General features: G+C 40.6%; 1 protein-coding gene across 1 annotated transcript in view; it reads left to right on the top strand.

Annotated features, from left to right (window-relative positions):
• The first annotated feature begins 3,570 nt into the window (after window positions 1–3,570).
• The window catches only part of aldh1a2 (aldehyde dehydrogenase 1 family, member A2), a 66,051-nt gene continuing 49,930 nt past the window's right edge, over window positions 3,571–19,691 (top strand). The window contains exon 1 of the mRNA XM_043677453.2: window positions 3,571–3,760. Coding sequence (XP_043533388.1) covers window positions 3,644–3,760 — 117 coding nt within the window. The 5' untranslated portion in view covers window positions 3,571–3,643. The remainder of the gene's footprint in view (window positions 3,761–19,691) is intronic.

Genomic DNA, 19,691 nt, shown 5'->3' on the forward strand with positions numbered 1-19,691 from the left:
GATTACATTAATCACTGTCAGTCTCTTCTGAAAATAAGCTCTTTGATGTAAACCTCTATTGCAGGAAAGCGGTTTCGAAGGAGAAAAAAAACAATATTCACATATGCTGGACGATAAAAAGAATAGTTTCGAGGGTTTTGTTTTCGCACTTTGATAAGATTCTGTCTTCTTACGTAAATCCAAGGCTGTGAAGTCAGGAAAATCAATAGCGCTGTTGTTTTGGTTGTAAATCGTTCGATACCAACTTTAAATGTTCTGCCATTTCCTCAGTGCCCAAGTATGTCTCAGGATCTTCGCCATTAATAATACCCATTGTATTGATTCAGCAGCAGCTCCAGACAGAGACCAGGCTGTCAGCATGCGCGAAATTCGCAGGTCGTTTGAAATCTGTCGAGGAAGTTTGCTGCAGGGATAACATTAACGGTTCGTGTAAAAGCCTGAGAAACAAGGTCCTACCTAATAGGATCGTAAATGAAGTCCCGTTTTCTTCTCGCACCTTATTCGATATTCTAGAAACATTTCAAAGGGTTTAATTTGCAATGAAAGACATTAAGGGGCGGGTACTTGGGTTCTGACGGTAGACCCGATTGTCCATTTGTGCATAGGAAGATGCCACGCTTTGGCGAATGGAACGAGGGGACTCTCTCGCTCTTGCTGTTGATTTGAGGGAGGAATATTGGTCAGGGGAACTCTCCGCTCCTCAAATAACACCAGAGAGTGCCCTCCAAAGCGCTGCGACACAGGTTTAGCGCCTCCTCTGAAGATTGGCATCGTCTGTTATCCACAGGCTGGCACATATGGCAATGCCTGGGCAGAGGGTGAAATACTGGCGATGCAAAACACAAAACAGGTTATTGTTTCAGCTCAGCTGTCAGAGTGGGTGGTGAATGTACCTGGCAATATAGGAATAAAATATGACAGGGCTAAGAGAAGCCAACACTGGATTTGTGGCGTGAATTTCGACCTCCTCACTAGCAAAAAGATGATGCTGAGAGGTCTGCAGGTGTCAGGGAGATGCTGGTGGAGGTTTGTAATTGGAAGGGGGATACTGGGACAGGGAGGGGGTGACAGTCTCTAAGGTAGGGATATGCTGAGGAGGGGTCTGTAAGGACGATACTGAGGAGGGGTCTGTGAGGGAGATACTGAGGGAGGGTATTTAAGGGAGGTATTGATGGAGGGGGTCTGTAAGGACGATACTGAGGAGGGGTCTGTGAGGGAGATAGGGACGGTATTTAAGGGAGGTATTGATGGAGGGGGTCTGTAAGGACGATACTGAGGAGGGGTCTGTGAGGGAGATACTGAGGGAGGGTATTTAAGGGAAATGCTGAGGAGGGGCCTGTGAGGGAGATACTGAGGGTGGGTCTGTGAGGGAGATACTGAGGAAGGGGTCTGTGAGGGAGATACTGAGGGAGGGTCTGTGAGGGAGATACTGAGGGAGGGTATTTAAGGGAAATGCTGAGGAGGGGTCTGTGAGGGACATACTGAGGGAGGGTCTGTGAGGGAGATACTGAGGAAGGGGTCTGTGAGGGAGATACTGAGGGAGGGTATTTAAGGGGGATTCTGGATTAGTGGTGCTGGAAGAGCACAGCAGTTCAGGCAGCATCCAAGGACCTTGGATGCTGCCGAACTGCTGTGCTCTTCCAGCACCACTAATCCAGAATCTGGTTTCCAGCATCTGCAGTCATTGTTTTTACCCTATTTAAGGGGGATACTGAGGGAGGGTCTGTGAGGGAGATACAGAGGGAGGGGTCTGTGAGGGAGATACTGAGGGTGGGTCTGTGAGGAAGATACTGAGGGAGGGGTCTGTGAGGGAGATACTGAGGGTGGGTCTGTGAGGAAGATACTGAGGGTGGGTCTGTGAGGGAGATACTGAGGGAGGGGTCTGTAAGGGAGATACGGAGGGAGGGTCTGTATGGGAGATACTGCGGGAGGGGTCTGTAATGGAGAGGCTGAGGGGGTCTGTAAGGGAGATACTGAGGAGGGCTCTGTAAGTATGGGAGTTTCTTGGCCTGGGTCTTGGGGGTGGGGGCTCTGTAAGTGTTAAATGTTACTAGCTTAAAAAAAACCATGTGCCGGGAGTTTGCTGCTGTCTGTCTGCCTGTCTGCCTTTGTGAAAAACGCGTTTATTTTGGACGGTTTCGAAGAGCTCGTTCCGCAGAAGCTGTTTTGTGTACCTTCAAACTTTCGTTTTCATTGGCAAGGAGAATTCCCAGCTGGGGAGAAGTGGCGGATCCTGTCTGGAGGTTGTGGGAAAAGTCCGCTGTCGCTTCCGAGCGCTGCTCGTTTCCATTGCCTGTGGCGGGCTTGGGCTGTGAGAGTTTGCTGGGGAAACTGGGCTCCAGCGGCCGGACACACACACAGATACACAGACACATACGCAGATACACACACAGAGACACATACACAGACACACAGAGACACACACAGACACACACACACACAGACACGCACAGACACACAGACACACACAGACAGACATACACACAGACAGACACACACACACAGGGACAGGCACACACAGACACAAACAGACACACACACATAGACACACACACAGATACACACAGACACACACAGACACAGACACACAGGGACAGGCACACACAGACACAAACAGACACACACACATAGACACACACACAGATACACACAGACACACACACACAGGCACAGACACACACAGACACACACAGACAGACATACGCACAGACACACACAGATAGACACACACAGGCACACACACATTTACCTCCCCAACCAGAGTCACCTCGCCGTATGTTCTTTAGTGAAGCCGATAGCAGCTTTGAAACAACCGACTGTCGGCTTTTGCCGGTTAAAAATCTGCTTCTTGTGCAAGTTTGAGATTTTTAACAATAATAAAAGCTGGAGGAGCACAGACATTGTTTTTCCTGTCCATCTTTCTATATAAGTGGTGCACATGCCCCTCAGGGATGGGACACGCCAATCAGGTAAAGGCGAAACAGATTAGGACCAAAACTGAAACAGAAATTTGCGTCCCCGATAGGGAAATTCGGTCCGCAACATCAACCAGAAACAGGGAGAGGGAGCCAATGTCCACTGTAGGAATGAAAAGGGCTTGAAAGATCGGAGTTTGGGAACTGCGACTCTTTTCCCAATTCTAGTGGTGAGGGAGGCACGATCTCCGGTGAAAATCGCTCCAGGATTAATCGGGGAGAGGAAGGGGGAGGTTAAACTGGCTGAAAAATCCAATGGATTTCAACCGTGTGGGTCATCCGCTGCATTGCCCCCCCCCCCCCAAGGTCTGGCTGGCTGCGCAGGTGAGGAGGTGAGTCTCAGATAAAACATACCATCTGACAAGGTAGGACCAGGACTGACTGTCTCTCGTGAATGCAACAGTGCATTGGAAAAGGCAATGAGTCCGATAGTTTCACCTCTTTGGAACATGTCATTGAGAAAGGACAGCCCAACCCCCTTCTCAGCTGATGCCCAATAAGAGAGAGACACAGACTGACACCTGCTTAAATAGAAAAGCCCAGAGCTCAGGGACACAAGTCAGAATCTCTGATCAGCAAAAGTAACGGGGGGTGGGTGGGAGGGGAGACAGAGAGAGAGAAAAAAACTCGGCATCCTGACTGCAACCCGTCTCGCCAAATCGACAACTATGACTTCCAGTGAAATCGAGATCCCCAGTGAGGTGAAGGCTGACCCCGCCGCTCTGATCGCTTCCCTCCAACTACTACCATCGCCGACACCAAACCTAGAAATCCAACACACCAAGGTTCGTTTCCTTTTTCCATTAAAGTGTGAGTAAGAGTGAGGGAGTCATGGCACTCTGGGGGTCATGGCGGCTGCGGCCAGGCGGCTGTAGCTGTCTGTGTGTGTGTGTCTGTGTCTGTGTGTCTGTGTCTGTGTGTCTGTCTGTGTCTGTGTCTGTGTGTGAATCTTGAATCTTGAAGATTCTTTTTCTTCGATTTGGTCAGCACACCAGAACGATATTTGAACTACTGTTTGTAGACTCAGCTTCCCAGCGCCTATTGCAGCCCACACTGTGGGCTCCAAGTTCACTTTGGGAATGTTCAGCATGGGAAAGTGCAGCCCCTGGATTCACACACCGTCTTTTGAATTTTCTCTATTTCCAGTACCTTGCCGTATAGTTTACCTCTTGACTTGTTTGTTTGGCTTTTACATGGTGATGAGAACAGCAGGTGGTTTTACCCCGCGAGGGGCATCTTCACAAGAGAATGAAAGTGACAAACAGAAGCGTGAAGACACTCCATCACAGGCCTCCCGAGTGTCGTGCGTTAATGCAGCTCTTCAGATCAAATCACAGCATGGTGGGGGGGGGGGGGGGGGGCGGTGAGGGGTGACGACGCATGTGTATGTGTCTGTCTATGTGTGTCTGTATGTGTGTGTGTCTGTGGATGTGTGTATCTGTGTGTATGTGTCTGTGTGTATGTATGTGTGTGTCTGTGTGATTGTATGTGTGTCTGTGGATGTGGGTGTATGTCTGTGTGTATGTGTCTGTTTGTATGTATGTGTGCCTGTGGATGTGTGTATCTGTCTATGACTGTGTTTGTGTGTATATGTCTGTCTCTATATGTGTGCATATATATATGTGTGTCTGTGGGTGTTTGCATCTGTGTGTGTCTGAGATAGACGGGGACGAGTCTGAGTCTGAGCCCTGTGAGACCAGTGGCTCTCTCTGCCCCCTCGGGTAGGATTTATTATTGGGTGATGTGGAGATTATGATCGGGAGTGCGGCGGGCTTTCTCGTTCTCTGTGTCTAGGATGTACTGAGCTCAGGTTTGTCACTGATTGTCTTTCCCAAAGGACTTGTTGGAGCAGTTGGCAGCTCCTGTGATGCTCCCTGTTCAGCTTCCAAAGCAGCATTTGGTTCAACCTGCTCTGTCACAATTCCCTACCATGTGATTGATTTTTATTGTAATAATTCCGCGACTCAGTCATGGTTTAGAACCGGCAGTAAAGCGGTCAGTGGTTTGGTTCATGGTTGACCGAGTTAAACATGTTCACTGGTGAAAAGTGCTGGAGGCAGGCTCTGTTGAGACTCTGAAGAGAGGCATTGTGTGATTGGGCAGAAATGGTGTGCAGGGATATGGGGAAAAGGCAGGAGACTGACACCAGGTATTGGAACAATGGGCCGAACGGCCTCCTACTGCCCCGTAATCCCTCTGTGATTCCCTTGATGCCGCTGGGATATCCAAAGGCATTTTGTCTTAGCTGCGTTCAGGTTTTCGTGTGGTTGTAGATTTTCTTTTGGCAGAATTCATCCTAGTTTTTACACGCCCGCGAGATGGTTTTCCGCAGGGGGATCTGAACATCTCGCATTCTGCATGGACCTTCATGCGTTCAAAGGGAGCGGGGCAGATTTATCGCTGTCTTCGTGCCTTGGGTGTCGAGTCGCAGTCTTTAGTGCAGCCCTTTAAAGCAGGATCCACTTTCCCGTTTATTTATAAAGGTCAACACACAGCCCAAATAGGACAAGATTTGGAAAGTGATGCTTCGGTTCTCTTTCAGAAACGAATTGGGGACGAAAGCCTCGCTTAGTGACCGGATGGTAACTTGCCTCCTGTACTTCTCACATCAATCTACATGGGGGCGGTGCAGGGAAGGGTGGCTTTGGGGGCGATGGCTAATGTGTGCACATTTAGAATGAGACTTTCCACAATGTTACACCGCGCTCTCGATAGACTGGAAACACCTAAACGTCCTCGAATTTACGAGTGAAATGTATGAGATGGGTAGATTTGACAAATTCCCAGAAACCCCTCAGTCCATGGACAGCGTGGGGTGTAAAGTGTGGAAAGTCGATACAGTCCTACAGCAGCGAGAAAGACCCTTCGGCCCATTGAGTCTTTGCCAGTCAAAAGCAAGCACCTAATTATTCCAATCCCATTTTCCAGCACTTGGCCCATATCCTTGTCTCGCAGATTTATAACAACATAACCTCATGGATAGAAACAAATAAGCCTCTGGCACTTTATGCTGATCTGTAATATGTTTCAAATTGACGTTGATCGCAATCGAGCCTTTCCTGACTTCCCGAGTCCAGTGGAGTTCATTCCATCCCACCGAGAGAACGCAGGGCGTGTGTGAGCGCCACCGCAGCAATGGTTAAATATTCCGTTCCGTTATTCAATCAGCCCAAACTCCACTCACTTGGGTTCCAGAGTGTATCAAGGAGTCTAGTTTCATTCAATTCTGAATTCTTACTTTGAGAAGGGCTCACGCCCATCTTTAAGTGTAGAAATAATTCCATGGTAAAGTGAGGTTCCAATCAAAACGGGGAAAATGTTCACACTCTCAAGTACTGCAGTTTAAATGGGGCCTGAGACCCAAGTCAGGGTCAACCTGACATTAAAGAGAATTTCGGTACACGGATCCGAGCCTGGGAAGATCGGACTGTTTCATCTCAGAGCGAGTTAATGCCTTTCCATTCAATTTACATTACACACATTTAACACAACGTGTACATAAGGCTCTGGGCTCTGATGTTACACTTTCGCCTGATAACATCTTCACTCTTCCATTCGACCACCCATTGGGTGGGAATCTGGTTCACCGTCTACCTGCTCCTACTCTGCCCGGCTCGAGCACCTCCAATCTATTCTTTAAACATTTGCCTGTAACTGTTGGATGATGGCTCTGTTCATGATGGAAGCGACCCCGTGTATGTGCGGAGACAGACCTTTTTCATGTGTGGTGCCAGGGATGTTAATGAGTGCATCCCTGGGTGGGGTGATGGGGAAGGGAGTGGAATTGCTCCAATTATATGATGCCCGGTGTATATAGTTAAAAATCACACAACACCAGGTTATAGTCCAACAGTGGGAGCGCCACTCCTTCATCAGGTGGTTGTGGAGTATAAGACTGTAAGACACAGAATTTCTTACAATCTTATATTCCACAACTACCTGATGAAGGAGTGGCGCTCCGAAAGTTAGTGCTTCCAATTAAACCTGTTGGACTATAACCTGGTGTTGTGTGATTGTTAACTTTGTACACCCCAGTCCAACACCGGCACCTCCACTGTGGAGTATATGCAGTGCTCACTTGGAAGTAGCTACGGCAGAGAGGAGCCAGTGAGCATGGACAAGGTTCTGATGAAGAATCATGATCGAACTCGAAATGTTAACTCGGTTTCTCCGCCTACAGACGCTGCCACACCTACCCAGTTTCTCCTCTGTTTTCATTTTCTGAACAGGGTTCTGAATAGTTGGAACCCAATTTAAGAGTAGAATCTTATGGATATAGTCCGTGAAATATTTGCTTGTGTTTATGAGCTGCCTGCTTGATACAAATTCATTGTGGGCAAGCTATTTCCTTCTTCTGCGAGTGTAATATTTGATTAAAATTCATAGAATCTTTTCACATGGATGGATGATATTTAAGCTAATGTATGTGTTCTGGCTCTTTGACAGTGCTAGCCAGTGAGTAGTGCTCTCTACCAACTGAGTTAGATTAGATTACCTACAGTGTGGAAACAGGCCCTTCGCCCCAACAAGTCCACACCGATCCTCCGAAGAGAAACCCACCCCCCTATATTTACCCCTAACCAATCCACCCAACACTACGGGCAATTTAGGATGGCCAATTTACCTAACCTGCACATCTTTGGACTGTGGGAGGAAACCGACGCAGACACGAGGAGAATATGCAAACCCCAGGCGGGAATTGAACCCGGGTCCCTGGCGCTGTGAGGCAGCAGTGCTAACCACTATGCCGCCCCTTCCTGTTTAATTTTCCTAAAAAAAAGTCGTTACTTTTGTTGTTATATATCCAAATCTCTTTTGAAAGTCAATAGTAAACCTGCTTTCGACGTCCTTCTAGATAACGTATTCTCAAATCAAACAATTCACTCCATAAAATAAATTCTCATCTTCCCTTTTACCAATTCCCTTAAACCTAACTTCCCATTAATTTGAACAGCTACTCCTTTTTTTTTAAATGAAATTACTCTTTTTGAAAGTTACACATGGCAGAAGTAGCTAGGAAAATTTGATATCAATAATTAATAGGTTTGGTTCTGTCTTGTTAAATGATAAGTTCAGTTCTATTATTTTAGATGAACAATTACGTACTGGAGGGAAGTTGAGATTCAGGGCTGATAGCTCTAAGCTATGCATTATATTTAACGTTTTTGGCTTATTTTACAGTTGAAAAGGTATTCAAAGATGATGCATATTCTATACAAAGAAATGTTAAGTAATTTGATCCAATTTTGATAAACATCCCAATTCCATAATGATTCTTGCTTATTGTATTCATTTAAAAAACAATTTTACCAAGTGTACAGCATCCTGTTTTTAATTCCATAATAAAACAAATAATGATGGATTATTACATCATACCTGCAATTTTCAGATACTTGCCATGTACTTGTTACATAACAAGAAAACTAAAAAGATCAGAATCTGCCAGATAATTTTAAACATTTTTCCTTCTTGTCAACCTCCTAATGATGTTGGCTTCTTCATTCTATGGATAGAAGCTGTTTTCTGCCCCCTCAAGCAAGTAGTCCTTGTCAGTTGTACGGAATTTGACAGCAAATGCTTGGCACCTATTTACCAACATGCCCTTATTCAAGTGACATGCATATACATCCTGCAGAAGTCACTGAATAATGATTAACAGGGGAAGCACAGATAAATTTGCTTTACATGTCCTGGAACCATTCAGGCTAAATTCATTAGCTTGGCTCCTATCTGGGTAATTCAGCCTAAATTAGAACTTGAACTTGGCTAAAAACTCAACTGGATATCATCACAGAGCTGCTGGGAATCATTTAAGATGATTTTATTATAAAGTCACAGCATGAGAAGTGTAGTTCTTGAAATGAACTATGAAGATGTATCATGAATAACAGAGTGATATTTGGATCGATTGACCCAGAAGACTGTGGCTAGAGCATTTATTTTTGGATTGTGTAATCTATAGGACTGTAAACAGAGTGATATCTGAATTAAGTGATGCCTTTAATTATAGGAAGTGTGACATTGGAATTGAATAGTCCACATTAATTGTGAGCATTTTGATGACTTGTTAATATTTTATAAATTGCCACAATTTCTCTTACTATTCTTCACACTAAAAAGTGGAGAAATCATTATCATAGTTATTTGAAGTTATAAGTACTTTTATTTTACTCACTATAATGTTTGTCCTAGTACAGGAACAAACAGAGAAGCTGTGACAATAGAGTAAACAGCATTCACAAACTCTTAGGTGTGTTATGTCATCCCAGCCTCAAAATATAGTACAATAAGACAGAGTCAAATGCAATTTAAAAAGGGCTGTGCACTATCATTAATGGCTAATCAATTCATATCACATTCCAGTTTGTAAACTGTTAACCTTTGTAAGTCTGTATTAATTGGTCACTAAAAAACTCCACACAAAGAAATCAATGTTTTGTTTGATGTGTTTGCTAGTGAAGCTATCATGGTGAATGGCAACAGAAGGCACAAAAAAATCACATAGTTTAACAATTAGTGATTAATTTTTATTGATTGATGCAGGGCAATCTCATAATATGTAAATTATTTATTGTACAAATGGCACACAACATGAAAATCTGCCTTTTTCTGTTTCTATATTCCCAACTAGTCTGATTCTGCACTTCTACAAAATGTAGCCCAGGTTATTGAATATCAGAATCTTTACCAGAAGGCCACAGAATTTAGTTTAAATTTAATTGGGCAGTTATGATCTACCTTTGTAGGTTTATTTCTTGAATAGGCTTGCCCCGGTACAGCATTCTCTTGTTGCAAGACTCAAAGTTGAGTCATAGCCAGTTTGCTAAGTACAACTCTGATGGGGAATAGAAATCAATTGTTTAGAACCTGTGGTTCTTTCAGTTGATTGAGACAATACAACAGAACCAGCTTGTTATGATGTAAACTGGAGTTAAATCAAACATAAAAGTATTTATTCAAAGTTCCATGGTTATAATATTAAATAAAACTGATTAAGTCACTCAGCTTTAATTGTTTTTACTTTAGTAAACTAATTGAAATTAATCAGCATGCTCAGACATAATAATAGCTTAAACTCTGCATCATTAGATACTGTTCAGTAATACCTGTTTCAGTTCCATCAGTAAATCCTGTACATATCAGAATTCAAGTCTGATCTCAGCTACAGATTACATTTTAGCAGTAAATTACTTTGGTGGAAATCTGATTCTGACCATGTAATGAGCTCACACTTTAAGCAAGTACAAATTGGGCCTAATTTTCCTGCATGTTTTCTTTAAGTAAATGTTTCTTTTCTACTTAGGCACGAATGTCCCATTAAATAAACAAGCCCTTGATAACTTATTCCTGAGTAAAGACATTTCCCTTTCTACACAAAGTGGTTGTGTGTGAGTAGGGCTCTTTGTAGTTGCCTCTCCCAGCTGTTTGCCTGAGCAGCTCTCAGGGGGAGTGGAAGCAGCGAACCTGGAATAACAACAACATTAGACTTCATTTACCTCTCTGGAGAGTTTAGATCTTGCTAAATGGATTGAATTGATGTGATATTGTATACTAGGCTAGACCAAAGGGTTGCGGTGAATTAACTTTTTTCCAGTGCCTTGAAGCTTCCTTAAAGGGCGGCTGGTTATTAGGCTACATGTGTTGGTTGTAATTAATATGGCCTTCCACACCTCCACACGTTGATAGGTATTTGCACTGTCTGGGTGATAAATTCCCCAAATGAAAGCATTGCTGGTGGTTCCAGCCATTTAGTGATTTTGTGTCACAAAGTTCAGTCTATTGGGCATAAATCCTGCCTTGTAAACAGCAGGAGCAGTAATGAGCTTTCCTGCACATTTTAGTATCATTATATCAAATTCATGAAAGGATTCCAGCAGAGGAAGGAGATGGGATGCACTGGGTAACAGAAGAAAAGACCATTTATTCACGAAAGCTTCAGGTTGCTGTAGTGCTGGGGTTTGTTACTTCACACCTTTATCTCATAAATGCTGACATTTTGTTTGAAACTCTTACCTCGAATGTCATGCCTAGTTTCATGTAAAGGTTAATCACTTTTGAGCTGTCAGGATGTTTTTAGTTCTTTTAAACAATGAAGTAGATAGCATTCCAGTGCCCCTTGTATCTGGTACTTAGAGTGATAACATTCAATTAAGTTGATATATAACTATCATCACATTTCTTTCATTTGTTGGCAGTCAGAGAATTTATTTTAATTAACTCCACAAATCATATCTTTGAAAAGAGCATTTGTTCAAGATAAAACACAGCCAGCAGTTTTGTCTGGAAGACATATTCATATTATTCACCAAAGAGATAAGAAGTCTTAGAAAGAGTCCAAACTAATTCGCTTGCCACTTGAACTTGTGTAACAGGAGTTCTGGAAAAAGTGGAACATTGGTATATGAGAAATGGAGGAGAAGTGATAGGCTGAGAATGTCCAAGAAGTACCTTCATCGCTTTGGCCTAAATTATTCCTTCTACCACTGTGCAGGTCAGTGGCTCTGCTATTCGTCTCTGACCCAAGTGATCTGGAGTTCTTCAGATCAAAACTTAAGTCTTGCTGAGCTGAGATCAAACGGGCGAAGGTAGGGATACTGCCGGTGATTCATCATTGCCAAGGCGGGTGATTGGGCCAAATGGAGCCGTTGCAAATGAAGTTGACATTCCAGCGATCTCCTCTGTTTGATCAGGGGACCATTCTCTTGATAACATTAATTTTCATTCAGCAACAGAGCAGTGGAATCTCCTGTAAATATAACTCGAAATAATGTTATTTAATTATTATTTAAATGTTATTTAAATGTTAAATAATTAAAACATGTAGATAGCAAGTTTTTAATTAGTAAATGTTCGTATACATACATAGACTGTTCTCAAACGGATATAATTAACACATATTGTGTTTTCACTAAATTTATTTAGCCAATTAATGGCAATGCGCTTGTGAAAAGACTTGTGCGTCAGCTACATATGCATAAGTTAAATTCATCACATCACCATTTTCTTGCATTCCCACCTGCAATCATTCTACAAAACTGTGTAATTTGAAACAAACTAATGTTCTTACTTTAGTGATGCTTAACTAATTTAATTTTACTACATTAACACCCATGTTAAAATAGCGAAAAAACTGTTCATTCATCCAGTATTATCAGCCAAAGTTCGTTTTTTCTCGTTTGGCGAAGGTGGGTTGTGGTATAATCTTGAATTGCCCTCCGACACTCAGACCAAGGTCAGAAAAACTCTTCATCCTTATTTGTTCAATTGCATTTCGCGGTGAATGAAGGCAAAATGTCCACCAAAATCATAGTGGGCACCTACGTACACGTGGTTTCCAACATCGCAGGGCATCTGATTAATCCAACAAAATAAAAAAACAAGAAGCCAGAGTGTGTAAACATATAAAATGCGTTTTTAGAAATCAGTCGCAAAATGTCACGTTGTTGGATTCCACGAGGAATGTTTGAAAATTTACTTGTGAACCGTAGGAAAAGTATAAAGTATAAAATATATAATTTTGGACTAAATTACGAGGCGTAAATACGTTTGTCAACAGACATGCTGCAAAGGTTTGTTTAATGTATTATTTCAATAAGTGACAGTTGGCACTATTGTCTTTGGCCACAAATGCATAAGGCACTGCGACCTTCCATTCCGCATTCTGGAAATCAGCAAACATTCGAGACATAGCAGCGTCCCTCAGATGTGTCGTTCACAGTAAGAAAATAAACACTTTGGTGCCCTATGGTTGCTCTGTTGCCATATGTAAATTTCACGACTAATTGAGGAGACAAGGAAAATAGATTGAGCAAACATTTGGTGCAAGTATTTTGTTCCATAACAAAATGTCAGGTTACATTCCTAGTTTCATAACAGATTGATGGCCGATAGTAAAAGATAGTCAGTGTCATCTCCTCCCATTCTATCAATGCGAGGCAGCCCTCCCACCGAGCACTCTCACCAAGACACAACCGTTTCTACATTTCTAATGCCTATAATCCTTGTTGGTTCAGATTAGCAACAATGAATTCTTCGCTAACACTGTTTGAGCCTTAAACTGATATCGAAAGTCTGTCTTGAACGACTTTGGAGTGCAAAACGCACCCCAAACACGGCATTGTATTCTTGGAATTAGAAAAACCAAATCAAAATGACACCAAAAGGACTGAAAACGCACACTAAGTTGTTGAGTAAAATCTAAAAGAACTGCGGATGCTGTAACTGAGAAACAAAAACAGAAATTGCTGGAAAAGTTCAGCAAGTCTGGCAACATCTGTGGAGAGAAATCAGAACCCAGAGGATGGGTCACTCAATCGAAACGTTAACTCTAAACTGTTTAGTGATGTCTGGAAGTGAATGTATGATTGTGCTTTACTGGTATCTGAAAATTACACAGAAATAAAGAGGTCAGTCAATTAAATTGAGTTCTGAACCATACACAGAGTTCCATTTTTGGGGTTGAGTGACCGTTAACCAACCCTCCTGATTTCCAATCTAACCACACCTCGTTGGTAGATTACAACGTGGCATTCGCAAGCAATGCAGAATTTCTTTTCAGTCTTAACCCAGTTAATAATAGAACCTGGTGCAGAATTGACTTCTTCAAGAATCCACTAATAAGTAATATTTTATAAATATAGTATACTAAACAATATTTTATACGGAAAGAGGTGTTTTTTGCAAGACAGCCAGGGAAGAGATATTTGTCTAACAACAATCTTCTTAATAAATGCATGCAATCATTTTATGCTAAAACTTTCAGGATAAGAGTGGACAGTGATACTGTAAAATTATTTGTTAAAATTCCACCTCAAGTTAAATAATGTTTCAAGAGGAATAAAATTAGACTTTCTTTACCACATCTGAGTTTTTGGTCACCCATATACAGTAAGCATTTAGGTTCTTGGCTGAGTTCCCTGAATAGTTCACATTCTCAAAAACTATTTGCATTTAATTTTCCCGGTTTGATTGTGTTCTTGCTAGCCCTATCCAGAATGTAGGATCAGAGAACGCAGAATGGTTACTGTGCAGACAGAGGCCGTTTGTGTCCATGCAGTTCTCTGCAATCACAGCATAGCTAATCCCAATTCCCTGCCTTGACTATGTTGTTCTGCCAATTTCTTTGCAAACATTTAGAGATAGGTAAGGGATGATGCGCTCTGGATTTCCCTTCTCTTTACTTTTTTTTTTCACCTCATGAGGCAAGCCACATCCCTCAAGAATGCTTTGCGGTTCAATGTAAGATTATGATACTCATGGAAAAAGAATTATGCCAGCTTTCATGGACTCCACACTGAAATCTACATATTTCAGGTTTGGCTCAACTATTTACAGTTAATGTTTTAAGACAAGGTAAAATTTCACCCACCCAGATGATGGTTTCACTACAAAATAGTGTGCAGCTGTCAAGAGCAAAATGGTGTGGAGACAACATATAGATTGGTAAGAAGAGTTAACCCTTAAATCGTTTAAATATCTAAAATATATAGAGACTAATAGTACAACTAATCCCCCCAAAACATAAGGGGTGATTGCAACATAACTGAAGATTGGAGAAGGCACTAATATATATATTTATATAGAGTCTGGTTTGCCAAGATCAAGAAACTAAGTTTGTAGTTTTAATGAAATGATCCAAATTAGCAAACCATCCATCATCAAGTTTGTGTTTTATTGGTTAAAACCAACAGAACTCCTCACAGAGTTCTCCAGACTATTTTGTACCCTAAAATATTTTCCTGCCATTTTCAAAATTATGAACTTTGTGGAATGTGGGCATTGCTGGCTGGCTAGCATTTATTACCCATTACTAGTTGCCCTTGAGAAGGTGCCTTCTTGAACCGCTGTAATTCACATGTTGTGCATTGATCCACAATGCCATTAGGGAGGGAATTCCAGGATTTTGACCCAGTGACTTTTCTCTAAAAAATTGCATCCTTCAAACTACAATAAACATACCTATAAAGATACAATGTCAAACAATGCTTCTGTGCTAATTGTTTAACTACTCATTAAAATAAACGTGATTAGATAATTTTTAAACTTTGATTTATGTCAATTAGATTATGTCAATGTTTATTAAGTATGCATTCAGGCACATATTTAAATTTTAAAACACAAAGCTAGTATAGTGAAATATGTTTAAAAGATCTAAAATAATGAGAAAGGCTAAACTAAGTTTTAAAGTAACAAAGAATGTAGAGTGTATGGAAATAATCCTTGATGTAATGGTTACAAAGAGTTGTGTCCTGTTATTAGCAATGATTGGAAGCATTTTTTAACTTCCTGCTGATGGCCTGTGATACAAATAGTGCAGTTTTGTGCCACAACAAAGAAAAGGGAAAAACCATCTGTGACTCATTGAAACTATAAAAACTCATCAAGATTACCTCGTTCTTCACAATAGTATTAAAAGATAATATTTTCCAGCAGTTGCTATTACCTATCATGACTCATTGGTAAATCACAGTCCTGACTTTAAAAGTCTTGTAAAGGAGGTAATCACAGGATTTCCACTGAGGGTTGCACTATACTACATGAGATGTTATTACTTGGTTTGGGAAACTCATTCTTAACTTGGTATATAATAACATAACTTTACAGACAGTGCTTGGTTTTTTTGGGGGACTATGTAAGTTACTGAAAATTGTGCAAACTGGTTTAGACAGGAACAGGATCATCTGGGATCACACAAGGATTTATTCTGGGCACTACTTGTCACTGCATGGTAAATGCATTCAAGAGTATTTACAGTGTTGTTAAACATTGTGACCAAAACAATTCTTCCCCCAAGAGGAAAAGTAAACTTGGTATGTGTTAAAAGATATCAGGTATCCAGATTTAAATTGAAGACTTGCAGAATTCACACTCTGTGTAAACATATTTGCGCAGTTAATGGTCCATGGAAAGAAAGGGAAAGCAGTTAATTGGCTTGGTAATTAACTGGACAACAAGTGACTCTTGCACTGGTCCACCTAAACCATATCAGTTTCGCTCACACATTTCAAAATTTTGGCCTGGTGAAACTGAAAGTGTCGCATCCATTCCTGCACAAGTTCTGGTCATCCATCTACCTCCAGGCCTTCTGACATCCTGACAGCCACTTGTACCTTGGTAGTGCTCTCCATTTCTCCAGAATTAAACTATATGCTTGCTACAATTGGATTAAGGCCGGTGTGCAACCCACATCCTTCATTCAAAGCAGCAGGAGGTTGTCTCCTCGAGTTGCACTGTAACCTGACGCATCTCGCCCGGTACCATAAACATAATGTCAATAGAACATTTGTCAGTTGATGCAAGATTGAGTTAGTAAAACAGACCACATGATGTGTGACCTCCTCTTGCAACCTCAGCCTCTTCTAAAGGAAGATCAATAACAATCAACTATCAGGTAGATTATAGCATTTCCCTATAAAGTGTATTAAACTCAATGAATGTAACACATCGACTATTCAGGACTATGCTCAAGTACTATTCCTAGGTAGCATGTCCTCAGAAAGCAGGCAAAGAGGTTTTTTACAAGGTTAAAATAATGTACAGGAAAAGCAGAGTAACACTGGCCATTGCCTGTCTTGGCAGTAGTTAATGACATAGCTCATCAGGCATAAGCATTTACTTTCTCTGTAAAAAACACAAGTGAAAAGTTAGTAAGCAGCAGCTTTAAAACTTCCACATAATACTGAACACCTTGGAAATCACACAATGTGCAGCCATAAATTCACAAAATTAAGAACTTGGAGTGGTTCAGCTAATAATTAGCCAGATATATTTAGTGCTAAGTACAGATACTGCTTTGAGGTGTGATTACCTGTAATGTAAAGAATTATTTACATTTTAAGATTAAGGCAACAGCAAAACAAAAGAAGCATTATTGACAAATCTCAAACTAGTCAATATGACATACCAGTCAGAAATCAATAAAGTAAACATGAATATTGGGAAATAGCAATAAGAGCATTGAGTAAAAGTTCAAGATCAAACCTCTATCGTTAGTTGTGAGGTGGAAATAATGGATGCATTTTTATGGAATAGGTTGTATTTGCTGAAAGGGAAGTTCCTGCTCTAGTATCAATTTGGTATCATGCAGCAGGTCATAGGCCAGAGTAGTCTCACACAGTTTGACTTCACATCATCTGCAATGTATCTGCAGTCTCTGCAAAAGATGACATTTGAAACTTAATGTTTAAAAAAAGAGGCCAAACTGTTTTTTGGACTTCAATATCTTTAATGTTAGAAAAGTGCTGATGGACTCATTAATACATTTTGACAATAGATATCTCAGAAAAATCCTTGGACACAGAACATATTTCTCCATGTAGGCGAAAATGAGGATCGTAGATGCTGGAGATTGGAGTTAAGATTGGAGAGGTGTTGGAAAAGCACAGCAGGACAGACAGCATCCGAAGAGCAGGAAAACTGACGTTTCGGGCAAAAGCCCTTCATCATGAATGCCCAAAACATCAATTTTCCTGTTCTTCGGATGCTGCCTGACCTGCTGTGCTTTTCCAGCACCACTCTGATCTTGACCCATATTTCTACATGTATCTGCTCTGTTGATTCAAGATCAGTGTAAATGAAATGAAAAGTGAATGAACTTTATCAAAAATGGTGTTAAACTGATTCATCTGATCCATCCTCACTCTTAGAAATTTATATTCATAGAACTATAGAAATTTATGACACTTGAGACCACCCAGTGAAGACCTAATCCTACTTCCCAGCCCTACATTTGCAGTTTTAAATCAGTGAACTGTACATTTAATGCAAATTGTTCTCTTTTTCTCATTCAGTAAATCATTCATATTAAATACAAAAAAAACATTGAATTAATCTATTCAAGCCAATAAATGGTATCAATGAAATGAAGATATTAAGTTTGCCAGTAAAACAGGACTGAAGAATCAGCTCCAGAATTAGAAAATCAGCAAAACTGTAATTAGGATGTGACTCCACAAATTGTGGGGATGTATATGGAGTAGGCTGACGTACAATATAGTGCCTTCTTTAAGAGTCTGCTTAGAGGATTTCTGATAACGAAAGCATGGAAAGAATGTTGCTGCAGATATAATGCAAAATAATATGAATGTTAGCTAGGTTATGTTTGGGGCTGGCACTTGTATGGAAGGTAAGAGGCACACCTAATTATTCCCAGTTAGGTTTGGTGAGGCTGATGGGTGGGGTAACCATTTCTCATCCATAGCTCTTTGATTCCTAGTTAATGGCCACATGTGTCTTACTGAAAAGAACTGGCACAGATAATAATCTAGTTGAAACATTAAACATTTCTGTTTAAAGTCCTGTGTTATATTTCTATTTAAATTTTATCTGAGTACAAATCATGTTCATTATAAATATATTTTATCTGCAATGTATTTATTGCGACCACAGGAGATCTTCAGATGATTCTTTGATAGAATGGAGGCGAGTTAGTGAATTAATTTATGATGAGTTATCTCAATTCCCACTTCATTTTTTTGAATAGTTCATTCTCTCCTTTTGGTTCAATCATTCATCATACTTCGCTTAGAAGTTATGGGGTGAGTCTATTCTCTGTGATTTGTTTGAATCACCCTGTAAGCCACCAGTAAGAATTTTCAAAAATGAGATTGAATAAAGTAACTTTTACACCTATTTGAATACAAATAATGACATTATTTATTAAAATCAGCTAAGGTCATGAATTTACAAACTCATTGTACCAAATGTTCTCATCAACCCTTTAGATAGCTTATATTTTACTAAGAGTTAAAGACCAAAGCAAAACATGATAGAGATTATTATTAACTATCCACTATTGTTGTGCTCATTTGATGCTAAAGATATGCTGATTATATTAGTGTCTATGGAATGATGTTAAAAAGTTAATTACCGAGGAACATATTAAATATGATTAAGATTATAGTGCAGTGATATGCTATATTTTGTCATCCAAAAAGTCATGACTTAAGAATTCAAACTGCATTTGATTAGCCTTGTGACTTCAGCTTTATTGCACAATTATTGTAAGACACAGATGTTCCTATTTCATTATGAATTCCAGTTTAATATCTGTTCCGCATATCCAAAATTTGATCTTGTATGTATAGTTGCATGGCACATACATTGCAAACTAATGACTATAATTGGAGTCATATATACAAGAAGGATTTGTGTCTTGCATATATTAATTGACAATTAGTCACAATATGACATTTATTCAGAATTTTAATGATTAAATCTGTGCCACATTTATATAACAAAATTGAGTGCCTCTCCAATGACACTTGTGTTTCTCAGTCTCATGTCACTTCCATTACAATGATAATTGCAAGTTCTGAATGTTCCAAATGGGCGGAAATGAAGTTTTTCAGTTGGAACAGGATATGAAATTTCCTGAGTTATCCTAGGAGCAGGTGCCCAATGTGCATGAGGTTATGGAATATTTACAAAACTGTGTCATTCCATGACTTGGAAGACATTGGAAGCCAAACAGCTGCTAATGCTTCAAAAATAACTGAGCATTTTATGCCTGCCTCTCTGAGCATGGGAGTCAAAAATTCTCAAAGCAGGAAACTACATATGAAAAAGGAATTATTTCTATGGAATGAAGTTGCAACCAGCAACTAAATCAATTAAAATAGAAGAAATTCCCATTCATTCAATCCTCCATTCACCTAAAGTTATTCCTCATGTGGGAAACTGTTATTTGGGATGTGAAAACTCTTCCGGTACCAAAAC

Source organism: Chiloscyllium plagiosum, unplaced genomic scaffold (genome assembly GCF_037043375.1).
Source record: "Chiloscyllium plagiosum isolate Xiang-an unplaced genomic scaffold, Cpla_swu_hap1 HiC_scaffold_39, whole genome shotgun sequence".
Classification (NCBI taxonomy): Eukaryota; Metazoa; Chordata; class Chondrichthyes; order Orectolobiformes; family Hemiscylliidae; genus Chiloscyllium; species Chiloscyllium plagiosum.